At 41.7% G+C, this 15753-nt stretch overlaps 1 protein-coding gene across 1 annotated transcript in view; it reads right to left on the bottom strand.

Moving 5' to 3' along the window:
* The window catches only part of tbc1d2 (TBC1 domain family, member 2), a 62349-nt gene that overhangs the window by 22891 nt on the left and 23705 nt on the right, over positions 1 to 15753 (bottom strand). The window contains exons 4-8 of the mRNA XM_055632472.1: positions 6779 to 6914; positions 4954 to 5093; positions 3662 to 3855; positions 2354 to 2734; positions 433 to 543 (exon numbers count right to left, since the gene is read on the bottom strand). Of these exons, the coding sequence (XP_055488447.1) occupies positions 433 to 543; positions 2354 to 2734; positions 3662 to 3855; positions 4954 to 5093; positions 6779 to 6914 (962 nt within the window). The remainder of the gene's footprint in view (positions 1 to 432; positions 544 to 2353; positions 2735 to 3661; positions 3856 to 4953; positions 5094 to 6778; positions 6915 to 15753) is intronic.

Here is a 15753-nt window from a genome sequence, read left to right as displayed (position 1 = left end):
ATCCCCGGTAAGGCATCGCCCACTCCGCGATGGAGTTCAGTGCTGCGCCGCTGCTGAAGCTCTGGCTGGTCTCCAGCAGGAAAGGCCGCGCCAATCCAGATGGTAGGCCGTGAGGGTGTGGGGGCGAAGATGCGGCTCGGAGAAAAGAAGCATCTTTGACCAGGAAGTGACTGGGAAAGTGTGTTTCCCCTCGCCCCCCCCCCCCCCCCCCCCCCCCCCCCCAACCCTACATAAAAGACTAAAAGACCTCCAAAAACATACTCTTTGACAGACTAAAAATAACATAAAGGGTGAAAGGACGGACAGCTGCTGGCGAGGCTGCCACGCTCGATGGCGCCACCACTCGAGTTGCAAACTGATACAATCTGTCGCATGACCCACATTACATAGGTAACCAGATACAAGCTCCCTCCCCCACACCACCCCCTGTACCTTCATGGACAGGGCCTTCTCATGATCCCTGGCGTTCTGCCACAGCTTGGTGATCTGATAGATCTCAGAATTCAAGAACTTGTTTTGCGTATTGTAGGCTTCTTGAACATCCTATTTGAAGAAAAACCAAATGATTGAATTGATAACCTCCAAGTACCTCAGGTTTGTCCATAACTTACAATGCACTACCTTAAAGGACATAGGGACTTCCAAATAAGGAACTGCAAAAATATTTGAAGTGGTGTGGGCAACTGCAGATCTAATGAAAATGAGCAGGGGAATGACCAAATAAAAATGAAACAAGGCCTTAATTTTATGATTCAGCAGGAAGTTATTGGGTTGAATACAATGTTGTTTGCTGAGACACGTTACCAAGATGATCTTGCATTTACGCGTAACAAAATATGGCCTTTTTTTTTTAAAAAGGGGAAGTGTTCTTACACCCCACCGTCCTCTGCTGCAGTAACACAATTTCCTCCAGCTCTAGAAACCTCTTTGATCTCTGCACCCATCCAGAACTGGCACTTGTTATTTACAAATTTCATTGCCCCCTCTTTAGCAGTTGTATCTTCAACTGTACTGCCCCCAACTCCTGAATTCTCATTTCAACATTTCAACCTTTCTCTAATCCATGAAACCATCAAACACAAATATAGCTTTACTGTGTCTATTCTAGAATTTTCCTTATGGAGTGCCTGACCACGTTTTGCTCTGCAGCATACCTGCGCATCACCCAGGAATATTTACGAGTTAGAGGCACGTGTGAAGGTAGATGGCAATTGTGTTGGGAGAATGTGAAGACTTCCAAACTCTCTTCTTCAATCATCAATTGATGCAAGATCAACTGTTAATTATAAACCTATGATTGTTAATCAAGAGTACTAAGATAGGGTGAGGGAAGGAGGAGAGCATGCAGAGTCAGGCCACAATTCATCCACAAATTAAATGAAAAGTGGAACAGTTCGAGGGACTAAATGTTTTTTTCTATTTTAATGTAACCATGCAAATCAAAGGAAATCAAGGTAGAAACAGCAATTTGTTTATCTCTCCGTGAAATACAAAGGAAAATAAGTTACAAATTGATATGCTGGGTTATTAAGGCAATGGACAAGTTCATTAGACAGAAGCTATTGCCTCTGATAAGTAGAAAATGGAAATGGATAAACATGTGATGGATAGATAAATAGAGGGGTATGGGAGCATTAAATGGCAGTGCAAGAACAAAGCCTCCTACTCATATTTTTCCTTTATTTTTGTGTTTCAATAGGTGCGCTAAGTCAAAGAGATGACTATTCAGGAGTAATGTCAGGAAGTACCACCTCACACAAATGCAAGTGAAAATTTGGAATTCTTTCCTGACCAACACCTCTGGAGACTGAAAAAAAAAAAAAACCTTATTAAATCTGAGAATTATGCCAGGACACATATCAGCCATGATGCTAACGAGCGATGGAAATGAATTGAAGCAATCCTTAAAGGGCTGAATGCCCTCTGCCTGTTTTAACGTCTTTTCTAATTCAAGCATCCAATATTACCTTTACCACCCAAGAGGAAGCTGCCTGACCAATCAACACAATGTAAGTTCACAGAACACCACCATCATTTCTCCTGCAAACTCTTCTCCCCCAATTTCCATCAATAGGTGCAGGAGTAGGCCATTCGGCCCTTCGAGCCTGCACTGCCATCCAATATGATCATGGCTGATCATCCACAGGGAGACTCCACACAGGGAGCACCAGGACTGAACCCAGATCACTGGCACGGTGAGGTGGCAGCTCCATTAGCTTTGTCACAGTGCTCCCAGTATGCATACGATATAACTTTATTTATCCCATTGTCCATTTCTAACTGATTTAAGATGATGATGGCAAGTCACTGTACAAGCAGCTACTGTCATCATTTGTCAGCTTTATCCCTTTACCTGCATGTGTGAAACCTTTGTCCTCAACTCGTCCAGGGTTGTGGCGATAACCTCGTCAAATTCTGGCTTTTCAGTCTCCTTGGCTACCATCTGCTCGGTGAGTTTTAGGATGACCTCCTGCTTGGCGTGGTTCTTGTCCATCAGCAGCTGGGCATGCTGCTTCAGCTCGTCGACGTGGGTTTGCTGGAGCTTCAGGTTCTGTTCCATCTCGTGCCTCTCCTTCTCCAGCGAGCACACGCGATTCTCCAGCTCCCTGATCTGCCGCACCTTGTGCCGCACCAGCTCCAGGCGGGTAGAGTCATCAGCCGTGAGAAACGAGCCGCAAGCCCTCTTCTCCTGCTGCGCTGCTTCCAGAGCCCTGTGCAGGAGCTTCACCAGTTCCTGTGGTGGTGAATCAGCAAATGGTCACTGCACTGCAGGATGGGTGCAACCACGCCAGCGAAGCCGCTGGATAAACTCACGAGGACTGGAGGAAAGTTTGATTATGAGGAGGAATTGGTTAAATTAGGCTCTTTTTCCTCACAATATTGGTACAGAGGGGACATTTTATTGATGTGTATTAAATTAGTGGCCAGATTATCATGAATGGGAATTACTCATTTCACTTTGCGACATGTTGGCCGGTATGGGCAAGTAGGGCCAAAGGGCCCCGTTTCCACACTGTATCACTTTATGATTCTATGACTTAGCAGGGATGTCAATTACCTGAGAATTCAGAAGAGAATAATTTGAGGTGAGCCGAGGAAAAATAATTCCATTCAATAATTTTGAATGGGGGTCTGAAACTCAAATGTCAGATAGGAAAGTGGAGGCAGAAAGGCTCAAAAACTGTTTAAGGTTTTTTGGGATCCTGAATTCCACAATCAATTTATTGTACTTTATTGAAGGCAGCTATAATACCTCCTTGGTATGAAAACCGAAAGTTAAACAGATGTTTGATAAAATGCAGAGGAAATTGCTGGGGTGATAACAGGGCTGCGGGACTTTGATCATGTGGAGATATTCAAGGTCTCCTCCCTTGGACATGAGCCACAGCTCAGTGGGTTGTTCCCATTCTTTGCCAGGAAGCCAAAGGTCTGGGCTGTTGGGTGTGTCCCATTTCAAGTCACTTCACAAAGCAGTGACTGTGGAATGGTACAAAAGTGCAAGTTTGTTCTCTCTCACAAACACCTGTTCAAGAGGCCTGGGAAGCTAACTAGCTGCTACAAAATTTAAAGGAAGAAACACCCTCTAGAAATGGAACTTATATTTTGGGTACAACTTCAATAAACACGCCTGCTACAGTAGTTATTGCATAAGTTGCCTTACCCTTTGTGCATTCAGCTCCCTGGTGAGTCTCAAGACATCCTTGTTTAATTCGGCTGGGGAAGTCCCATCCTTCACTGCAAACCTCTCCTGCCACATTGGACCAGTGTTGAGAAAATTGACTAAGTTTCTCAAATTGCCGGCTGTTGAAGTCTTTCGGGGTAGAGGCTTCTGTACTTCCAGGTGACACTCCTTAACTGAAGGGAACAAATGTGGAGAAGGGGTGGTAGGTGGGATGCGGGGCAAGATGTAGGCCTATTGCACACTCATCCAAGCACAATTTCTTTCTATTAAAGCCAATTGTAAAGGTAAACAGGCAAGACAACAGCTTCAATATTTGATTTATGCAGGTCCAAATTAAGAATTCTATTCCCAAGCCGCAAGCTACAGGTTACATTTAAAAAATGGAACTGAGTTTCACTTCAGGGAAATATATTTCCCTCCAACGTTACTGCACTAAATCCTTTTGTACTCGTACAATGGTAATAGCATTGCCATCAGTCATTTGGTCTTGTGCCAGCCAATGGAAAGAGCTATTCTTTGTTCTTATCCTGATTGCAATTTTCCTGTAATCCTGCAAATTTAACTCCTTCAAATATCTAGCCAATTACTTTTTGACAAGATAAGACTAAATTTGCTACCTCCACACTTTCAAGCTGTACATTCCATTGGTTTTATAACCCAATGTGTAACATTTATTATCTGTGTGTAGTACTAGATATTAATCTGTGCTATTAATCAAGATGCCTGTATGTCCTGCAGATCAGCTTCAAGGGCTGCAGCAAATGTTCTAACCCGTGAGGCAGAAGGCATGGTTCTCCTCTCACCCAGAGTTGTAATCTGACTTCCGGTGCTGTTAGAGATTTCCTACCCTGGATGAGACTATAAACCAAGGCCCCAATCTTCCAGTCTTAAAAAAATCCTGCAATATGATTTCAATGACAAAAGATCTACTCGGCATCCTGGGCAATTTATATTATCTGAGAGAATATCTGGTCCCTTGTTTTAAGCATGTTTGTGAGGGCTTGCCATGCATTGCATACAGTACAATAGCACCTAACTTCACAAGCACTATATTCACTAAAAAGAACAATTAATTAGCAGCCCAGGTTAACTAGGTTTAAAAAAAAAAAAAACAATAAATTATGACAGATATATATCCCCAGATTAAAGCACATTCCAGCATAGCTAAATCCAATAACCAAAATGGGCTTTTTTATTTTATTGCCTGGAACTACTCTCATTTCTTCTCATCACCTCCATTTGCACCCTCTGGTCCATCCACCCAGCTCTACCTGATGTATCCTCTCCTTTGGGCAGGGCTGGACTTCCGCTCATTTCACTTGCTGCCTGGTTCATTTCTTCACAGCTTGTTCGATTTTCCCTCAACGGCTTGTTCCCACAGAACTGAAGCACAGTTTTTGAACCAAAATTTCTGCACGAGGGGAGGGGTCAGTAGTGGAGATTGGGGGTGAGGGAGGAGGGGATGTAGAGCAGAAACACAAGAATGAAATCATAACCGAGCAGTTATTGGCATAAACAAAATCTTCAGTGAGTGGCTGCATGCAGTTATTAGAAACAACATTAAACCGAAACTAAGACACAAAGAGACTCCAGATGCTGGAATCTTGAGCCAAAAAAAACTGCTGGAAGAATTTAGTGGCTGAGGTAACAGATCTAGAGGGAAATGGACCAACAATATTTCAGGTTGGGACCTTTATTCGAGATTGTCTAGTTCCCTCCACACATGCTGCCTGACCCGCTGAGTTCCTCGACAGTTTGCTTTTTATTAAAATCCAACTTTGAAATCACTCAAATATGCACATTGTTGGGTCAAAGTCCAACACTTTTACGATCTGCAGACATTCGGCATATTTCCTTCCATAAATGTTCTATATTTTTAAAGTTCTAAAGTTTGAAGCCTGTTCCAAGTTTCAACGCACACAGCATTGCATTCCATTGGTGTTAAAACTGGAACTTCAGATTGTTATCAAGAATCAGAATCAAAACTCGGAGCTAACGGAGCAAGGATATTGCGAACATCCCAGTTGGCCTAATGCAATGTTTACACTCTACACAAGCATCCACCCAAAGCACCTCTTCATTCTTCCTCAATCATTTCAACCTGTTTCCCCCAACCTCATGTTTATTCAGCTTCCCCTTTCAGATATTTGTGTCAACCATTCTATGTAGTAGCAAGTTCCACATTTTAACCACTCCTTGGGCAATGAAGTTTCTCTCAGCTTCTGCTATGAATTTATCAGCAAACCTAATGCATTTGTGGCTCATATATTCCAAACAGAATTATTAAAATATATTTTTCCAATGCACAATCCCTGACTAATGGAAGCTGAGCCCTGATCAATTCCAGTAGAAACAGCCATTCGAGTACAATCCATTTTGGCTCCATGTCCTTTTAAACCTTTTGGTTTGGCAATTATCCATTGATCTCATTTAAAGTTATTAAATGAGCCTGCACATTTTGTTTTCCAAGTCAGGGTGGAAGAATGGCTGCATTCTTTCTTTCTGCACAGGATTTTTTTTTCAACCCTCCCTGATTCAAGACGTTACAGATTCATTACCTTACCCCCCAGCACATCACCCAAGAGCCATCACCCTTTGCTGAATTATCAGTGGAACAGAGGAGATGGGATGGTTAATACGATATAGCTCAGACCAAAATGTCCAAAATGTCAAAACATTTTAAATGTCTGCAGTAAATTAGCACATAAATTAATTGAAAATAATGGCCAAATTGCCTAGTGAAGGTTTGGGAAGGGTGGGAATGGGGAAGAATTAAAAAAAAAAGAAAGGCAATTAAGGGGCCTTGAAAGGTTTAGGGGTCATTATGTAGACCAAGGCCTTTCCCAGATTTTACATAATGACGCAGCATAGAAGGTAGCCATTCAGACCATAACTTTAGCGCTAGCTTTTTGGTCGAGCTCTCCAATTAGTCTAATTAATTTGGTACACAACTGCAACCTTTTTGTAATATTGTAAATATTCATTCTATATTGAACCCGCTCAAACTGCTGCTTTCAGACAGCACCTTTCAATTGTAGCAAATTGACCTTTAAATATTCTTCCCGCTAAAAATGACAAATGATGACAAATACTCACTGGATTTCAGTTCCCAGATGCTTGAGGGAGAAGTTGGACAAAGTGCTTGGTTGTAGAGGGGCAGGCAACGAGGCTGCTTCTTCCCCAACCAGGCCTGTCGGTGTCTTCACCGGATCCAGGAACTCATTTGTTTCCTCTGAGGAGAAAGATAGTGTTATTTCCCCGCTTGTAACGGGGTACTGATTTTAGATGATCAGCCATGATCGTACTGAATGGCGGTGCTGGCTCGAAGGGCCGAATGGCCTACTCCTGCACCTATTTTTCTATGATTCTATGTTTCTCACAAAGCTGCTTGTTGCCAACCAATTCACACCTGGCGTTCAACAAACACCTGCAGTGCTAAAGCTCTGCTTCCCTGTAATGGTCAACAGTATAGGTATGTTACAAAACTTACCTTCAGCGACGCTGCAGTTCTGTCACTGGCCGTGTGGGCGACTTTGGCTCCTTTGAGGAGGGGGGGCCGGATTAAAATGCCGTTTTCTCCTGCCTGTCCGAGATATATTTTCTCGGGCTGCTACCTGATGCTGAAAATTCGTACCGACTGCCTTTCTCTGAATTTTTTTTTAAACCGTGGGACAATTTCAGCGCTGGAGTAAAATAAAAAGCGACATCTAACGCCGTCAACGCAGGCAACGGAACGGATCTCACGTACGGGACAAAGCAAGGTAAGTTGTTTATTTTACATATAAACTTGCTTCTTAGGATGACTTTAATCATAATTTCACGTTGCAAAAATGTGATTTGGGCCCCATACAAACCGGCAGTGTTTCACACAGAGAGTGGTGAATCTCTGGAACTCTCTGCTACAGAAGGTAGTTGAGGCCAGTTCATTGGCTGTATTTAAGAGGGAGTTAGATGTGGCCCTTGTGGCTAAAGGGATCAGGGGGTATGGAGAGAAGGCAGGTACAGGATACTGAGTTGGATGATCAGCCATGATCATATTGAATGGCGGTGCAGGCTTGAAGGACCAAATGGCCTACTCCTGCACCTATTTTCTATGTTTCTATGTCTATGTTTCCTGCCGATATGGGGTTTAAATTCATCGCAAACCGCAACGTTCTAATCGATCGCGTTCCACAAAAACCCACTCGCAAGATGATTAAAATGGCCATTAATTTACGGGAATTAAACACTAAATTCCTTCAATTTGGCCTATAAATTCCTGACAATGAGATTTAAAAATCATGTTATATTGTGAATTCTTGTGTGAATGTTATTTAGACATTTAGGCTATTTAAAAATGTTAACATTTTCTTAAGAAATGGATAGATGTTTAGATCTAGTAATTGAATTTTGTAATTAGCTACAATTAGGTAACTAACTAATTATATGCTTTAATTTCAGGTCATCCAAGTAATCTTACTTATTTCATATTTGTTTCAGAATGCTTCAATCTACAATAACTGAAATTTTCTTTCAGTTCTCTTAATTTTTAAGAAAGTTATAGGCTTTTGACTGTCCTCGATCACAGCTTTTGAGTTAAGTCAATGGAAAAGCAATAGGGAACAAGATGCTAATTTCAGAGTATGAAAATGGCCATAACTTTTTTAATACTGAAGATATGAATGTGAATTAGGTGTCAAATTAAACTTCTTTTTATGCTTTATCTGATGGGATAAATTGCAGACTTGATTTTTAGAATTTCAACATTTTGTAACATTGCTACACAGTACGGAATGTATTCTTAGTCTTGATACATATTTGAAATTCGTTGCTTAAATTATGGCTTTAATGAGAAAAAAAGTCACATCTTTAAACAAAAATAAACCCAACCAACAACACAGATGTAAACTAAATCAACATATTGAATTGTTTGTAAGCTGATGATTTAGTCATTATCATATTATCACTTGTGGGAACTTGCCGTGCTGAAATGACCTGCCACACTCCCTTCCTGATAACAGTGACTGCACTACTAAAGCATCTTTACTGAAGCAGTCTAAAATGCCTTAAAGGGCTCTCTATTTATTCTTTCCTCGCAATTATTTTATCCCAGGAAGTTTGAGTAAGTAACGAATATAAACTCACATAAAGTGAACTCTCAGCCGAGTATAGATTTTTGCCTATTTTTCCAATATAAGATCATCATGAACAATGTTATTTAACACCCGGCATACTTCGCATCCTCAGAATGCAGCTCAGCAAAACTGGTTTAGATTATGAAGTTTCAAAGTGGTTTACATCAATTATTTAGTGCAGATGAAGTCCATTGAACCAGATCTTTGAAGGAAGGAATACCTCATTTTGCTGCCTTTTCCCCCAAGGAACCTGTGATTCCTTGTAATTATCCAATTGACTTTCCAAGTAATTACAATTGACTTTTATGAGAGACATCATTAAACTGCTCATCTTCAGAGATGATAGGAAGTTGTTCAACTTCCGGCAACACCAATCTAGAACCTTCGATGTCCAAACTTTAGTAGTCGAGCAACAGTATGCAGACAGCACTTGGAATTCTGCGTGTTCAGATGCCTGGCTCAAAGCCTTCAGTGCTGCCTTTACTCGAGCAGATACAGTAGGCCTAAAGTAGTACAGCAGCTGTACTACAAAGGCCTTCCAAAAACTTGTTGCACCACACCACACTGTTGACTACAATCATTCATGGCAAATCCCATAAGTACATGCATTTGGTTCCCCGTATCTCATAAGCCACTTTTCAACCAAGTTCAACATTGATTATGAAATTCAACATTTCAGTGCTTCAACACAACTTGGAGTCAATGGAGGAAATAGGTATTCAAGATCATGCCTTAGACCATTACATTATTTATGCTCTACCAGGCAGCAGTGACCTTGCTCAAAACCCTCTTGAAGAAATGCAAAATCCCTACCGACTCCTGAGCATCTGTGGCTCACGCCTGTTGAAAATGTAGAAGGAACTTTCATGATGGTAGAGAGCCTCATGGCCGCATGTCAGATAGACATACCTTATGTATGTGGTAAAAACAGTGCACCCACCTCAAACTACCCACTCACTTTCCCCATAAGCTGCCATCTACTCAATAGCTACTTCAAAATCAATAATACCAAAATCAAAATAATCCATCCTCAATCGTGAGGGGTTGCCCAAAACCCTGTTATCAGACTACTGACAGGTCCTTCCATAAGCTAGGGTTGTTCCGATCTACCAACCTACCTCATTACGGATATTGGACTTTTTTGGGCTATAATGCAGATAAGCTATTCTTCACTATGGTATTTCTCTTTTCGTTCTACCTGTTGTACATGCGTATAACCTGATTTTATTCATGTGCAGTATTATCTGATTTGATTTGATAGTTTGGAAACAAAAGCTTTTCCCTGTAAAAACCAAATAAGCTTCCAAGTAGTGCACACCAGATCAGAACCAGTCACGTCCCCAAAAAATATCTGGCTCTTCTGTCAATCTTAAATCTTTGTCCTCTAATGACATTTTTTCTCAGTGGAAGTCATCTTCTGGTCATAATGTGAGCAACATTGTCACTTAATTGTAAAATAACCACAAATTCCTCACTCACCTTGAATCCTAGCATCATCCTGGAAAATCTCTACACCTTATAAATGGTCTTCACATCATTCCTAAAAAATGTCTAAAATTAACACCTAACTAGTTTTTTAATGGTTTCTTCTGCACTCAAAAGACCAGAATCCATTCTATTTTTGCAATTCATAAAACATGCAAACATCAAAACATCAAACAGCCACAAGAATTATCATTCTTGGATGGATTAAAAAAAGGTTTGTTGGATGACACTGGCTGCCAACCCTTTCGGTGAAATATCTTGCTTCTCATCTCCTGGTCTCTGACAGCCCTTGAAGGATCTCTAAGGTTAGGCCAGAAAAATAACATCCGCTTACAAAACCAAAAAAACTCTACCATCCAGATATATTTTTTATAGAAACCAGGACAGCTTCCCGACCTGGCAGCCTCATTTCCATCTGTTGCGTGATACCAAATTTGCAAATAACTGCACTTCGAGATCAGTCTGGTAGAGCAACAAAAATTGGTTAATTCCACTGTCATTCAAGACTGACGGCTGCTTTAGTACGAGTGCATCCTCTGCTTTTTGTGGTTATTCTTCACTCGTTACCATTTGCACTAGAAATAATGTTGCCTTTTATGGAAGGACTGTTTTTGATCATGAGTTTCATTTGTTGCAGTAGATTTGGGCTCTTACTTTGACCAATACAGGGTATATAAACAGATGAAGAAATAGGCTTTATTGTAAAATACATAATTTATTGCAAGTTCGGTCTCCAGCTCATTATCAAAGATGTAAATATTTATTCAATGGTAAATGGTTGATAAGCAAAAGGCTGTTCTCATCCAATAGCTTGGAAAAACACCAAATGCTGGAGTAACACAACGGGTCAGGCAGCATCGCTGGAGAATATGGATAAGTGACAATTCACCCGACTCGAAACGTCATCTATCCATGTTCTCCAGGGATGCTGCTTGGCCCACTGAGTTACTCCACTACTTTGTGCTTTCCTTGGTAAACCAACATCTGCAGTTCCTCGTTCCTACATTTTCTCATCAAATAGATTGCCCAGCGCAAAGAATATGGTCTTCACACAGGTGTCTTTTCCATCTCTCGGCGCTAAATGAAATATAAGAACTAGGTAATATCTGAGCACACTTTACTTAAACTGGTTATTTTGCTAGGCATTTCAGGGAATAATTTGGAAGACGCAGGATCTTTTCATCCCAAAGAGGAAGAAAGATTCCAGGAGGAGAATGAGGCAACCGTGGTTGACAATGGAAGTCAAAGACAGCGTAAAACTAAAATTGAAGGCATATAATATTACAAAGATTAGTGGGAAGCTAGAGGATTCGGAAGCTTTTACAAACCAACAGAAGGCAAGTATAAAGGCAATCTGGGCAGAAAAGATGAAATATGAAGTTCAGGTAGCTAATTATATAAAAGAGGATAGCAAAGGTTCAGATATATAAAGAGTAAGTGAGAGGCTAGAGTGGACATTGGACCTCTGGGAAATGATGCTGAAGTAATAATGGGGAATAAAGAAAGGGCAGATGAATTGAATTAGTTTTTTTGCATCAGTCTTCACAGCAGAAGACAACAATAATGTGCCTGAAATTCAAGAGAATTGGGGCAGAAGGTGGAATTGCTATTACTAAGGGGAATGTGCTTGAGAAGCTCAGATGTCTGAAGGTGGATAAGTTACCTCGACCAGATGGACTATACCCAGGGTTCAGGAAATGGTAGCTTTAGAGTTTGCTGAGGCATTGGTGGTGATCTTTCAAGAATCACCAGGTCCCAGAGGGCTGGAAAATTGCAAGTGTTGCTCCACTATAATGGAGCAAAGCAAAAGAGGGAAACTATGGACCAGTTAGCCCAACTTCTGTAGTTGGTATGATTTTAGAGTCCATTATTAAGGATGTTTCTTACTACTTAGAAGCACATGATAAAATAGGCCGAAGTTAGCATGGTATTGTGAAGGAGAGATTTTGCCTGACAAATATGTTGGAATTCTTTGAGGAACAGCAGGATAAACAAAAGATAATCAATGTATATTGTTTACCTGGATTGTCAGAAGGCCTTTGATAAGGTGCCACGTCTGAGGCTGCTAAAGAAGATGCAGCACAAATGGGGTACCCCCTGCAAGATATTGATGTTAAATCAGTGCAACCCCATTTACTCTCACAGCTGCTATAAAAATCCACAGGGCACTGTTTTGAAGCACAATATTCTTGCAAATCTCCAGCCCGACATTCATTTTGACAGCACAACAATCATCTCACGTAATTACTTGATTTGGAAGATCGAATTATTACATTTCATTGTTGTCTGTCGAGTATATCCACCTAGCTTGCTGATGCGTACAACGGCACAGATCAAACCACTACCCGCTTTACAAGAGTCCATTCAGCAATTCATTCAGTGAATTCTTCATTCTACGATGATCTACTGGTCCACAAGTTGAGCTTTTGCAAGTTATCAGGACGAGGGTGTGGCTTAGAATAGTCTGACTCACCATCCTTTTCACAGTTGATCAACAAGATTGGCAAGATTTACCATTCAGTATGGAATTAATAATTACATCCCTGACGATGAGCTGGAGGCAGGACTTCCAATGTGTTTTACGATAAAGTCTATTCCTTAGGTAAACACATTTTTAAAAATATATATCAGTCTATGTAAGAGCCCAAATCTCACAATAGCAAATGAAGCTCAAGATCAAAAACAGTCCTTTCATAAAAGGCAAAACTATTTCTACTGCAAAATGCAATGAGTGTAGAATAACCACAAAAAGCAGGTGAAGTGCTAAGATCAGTACCCTTCCTTTGCAGTAATGCAGCCCCCAATCATGAAAAATACAGAAATAGACGATTTTTGCTGTTCTGACTGGGACTTACCGTATCTCTACATGCAGTTACATGCAAACTTGTAATCATGCAACAGATGGAATGGAGGTTGCTAGTCTAGAAGCTGTCCTTTGTGTTTCTATAAATATGCATTTGGTTAGCAGAGTTGTTTTAATTTTTTGGTTTTGTTAGCGAGCGTTTTTTTCTGGCCGACACTCAGTTTAGGCAAGATTTATATTTATTTCAAACATGGTCAACGACTGAGATGCTTACATGTTTCAATAAGCTGATTTCCTTCTAGGATCTCAGATGGCATATTGGGAATGCTCTCCCAAGTCAGGAGTTTCAAGTTCACTCCAGAGACTAGAGCACCAACTCTAGGCTGACAGTACAATGTGGTACAAAGGGAGTGCTGCACTGTTGATGTCAGGTCTGGTCTCATCATTAGAACGGAAAATATTATTTTGCACCATGACTAGATTTATCCCTCAACGAGAAAAGGGAGCAGCTGCAAGAACACCTCGGGTCAAGCAACATCTATGGAGGGAAATGGACAGGCAACTTTTTCAGGCGTAGGCCCTTCATCTGGACCACTACTACCCCAGGAACAGACCGTTCCAGCTGCTACGATCAGGCAAGCTCCTCCGCTGTCACGCTGCGAAAACAGAGAGGATGAGACAGAGTTTCTTCCCACAGGCCATCAGGACTGTAAACTCTGATCTTACCAGGATGCAATTGCTGTTGTGTCTTTTTATGTATGTGTATGTGACAAATAAAGTTGGATTGTAATACTTTTAAAAGGCTATTTAAATCCTGATCCAGTATTCATTTTCCGAATGTTCACACAATTAACATTCGTGCTGCATTTTCCTCTTCCAGGCAATTATCATTCTTGTCAATAATCGCATTTTGATTCCGTGGCCACAACCCAACCTCTCTGGTTAGGTACCATGGATACAAACATAATGTGGAACATGTAATTATGCCTGTAAAGCTGCAGCAAGTAAAACTTTCATTGTGCTGGTTCATATCCAGTGCATATGACAAATACACCCTCTTGAAACTCGAAACTCATGAAGAATGTTTGGTTGCCCAATGCACTCATCTGTTCACACAGATAGAATGGATAATAATAGCATGCTCTTCAAATAGCAGGGAATTTTATGATGGTATTTCACCTACAACACCATCAATGCATTTGTTCGAATTTGTTCACAAAATAGATGCCACATTTGTTGACATTTTAAACTAACATGATAATAATTTGCACTGTTCAGGCTCAGTAGATAGCTCCTTCACCTCAGTCATGAAACCCGACCTTTAAGGCCAAGGCAAGACTCTACATTTTTAAGGAATTTGAAACTTGAAGGATACAAATTAGCGCCAGAAACATGGCAACATTTGTTCAAAGCCTGGGTATGATCTACTATTCTTAAACTCTTGGACTTGGGTATGATTGTGCTTATGTATAGTAAACTGTGCGTTGAAGTCCCATGCCCAAGATCTAAACAGTGCAAGAGGTGCAGAGGTACAGTATTTCAGGATATACATAAAATCCAGATCTCAGTACACGTGAAAGATCCCACAAGTGCTATTACGAAGTACATAGGAAGTCTCCCAAATATTTTGGCCAACAACACTAACCTGTTATGGACATAGAGACAGCAAATGGATCCCTGCGCCCGGGGACCACGTGATCATAGAGGACACGTGACCCGCGCATCACGTGATCGAATAGACCACATGACCGTCGGCACCTCCCGCCCGCCTCGTTGAACCGATGACCAAAGATACTAGAGAATTTTGTGTCTATCCTCGGTTTAAACCTTAGGTTGTGGAACTGTTCCCTTGTCTGCTAATAGTGAGGAAGAGGTATTGATGTGCTTTTTTCGGTTATAACTTCAAAGCTTTTGGTCCAGGACAAATTGTTGGCAATACACACATCTGGAAGTTGAAGCCCCATCAAGCACAAGGGCAATAAGCGAGTTCGGTATTCTGACTGCTAATGGTCAGGTCATAGGTCACTCGCTATAAACATTGACGGGACCTGAGATACTGTGTCTATACAGACCTTTGTTTCATCCGTATTTTCCAACTTTGATTCTTCTAGGTAAGAAAATACTGCTTTCAAACTATGAATTAGTTGTATTTATTGTTCCTTTGTACAGCTATGATGATTTTGTCATCCTTATTGCTTTATGCTTCGGTGAGTGAGCGAGATCATACTGCAGAGTGGATGCAGACCTGCATTTCTTCAGTGGTCGGATTCGGGCCCGGGTCTCCGGCACTGCGGGCGCTGTTGAGTTGCTGCTGGGCCATTCCTGTCCTCTCCCGGGTGTCCCGTCCCTGTCCGAGGGGCGGCCGGAGGTGTCCGGGGTGGCCCGGTGCGGGGGTGCAGGGTGGGGGAGGGAGGCGCTGGCTGGGGAGCGCGTTCCCTGGCGGGCCTCTCTCCTAGTCCAATGGCTGTCGGTTGGTCCCCTCGGTGCCAACGGGAGCCGAGCGCCGGTCATCAGTGGGCATGCACACAGGGTGCTGCGGTGTCTACGCAGGTCAGGCAACATCTCTGGAGAAGGATCTTGACCCAAAACGTCACCCATTCCTTTTCTCCGGGGATGCTGCCTGTCCAGCTGAGCTGCTGCAGCGTTATTTGTGTATCCCCGTTGATGGC

The sequence above is a fragment of the Leucoraja erinacea genome, chromosome 3 (assembly GCF_028641065.1).
Source record: "Leucoraja erinacea ecotype New England chromosome 3, Leri_hhj_1, whole genome shotgun sequence".
Classification (NCBI taxonomy): Eukaryota; Metazoa; Chordata; class Chondrichthyes; order Rajiformes; family Rajidae; genus Leucoraja; species Leucoraja erinaceus.
The sequence above is the reverse complement of the archived record's forward strand: the minus strand, read 5'-3'. Positions and strand labels throughout refer to the sequence as shown.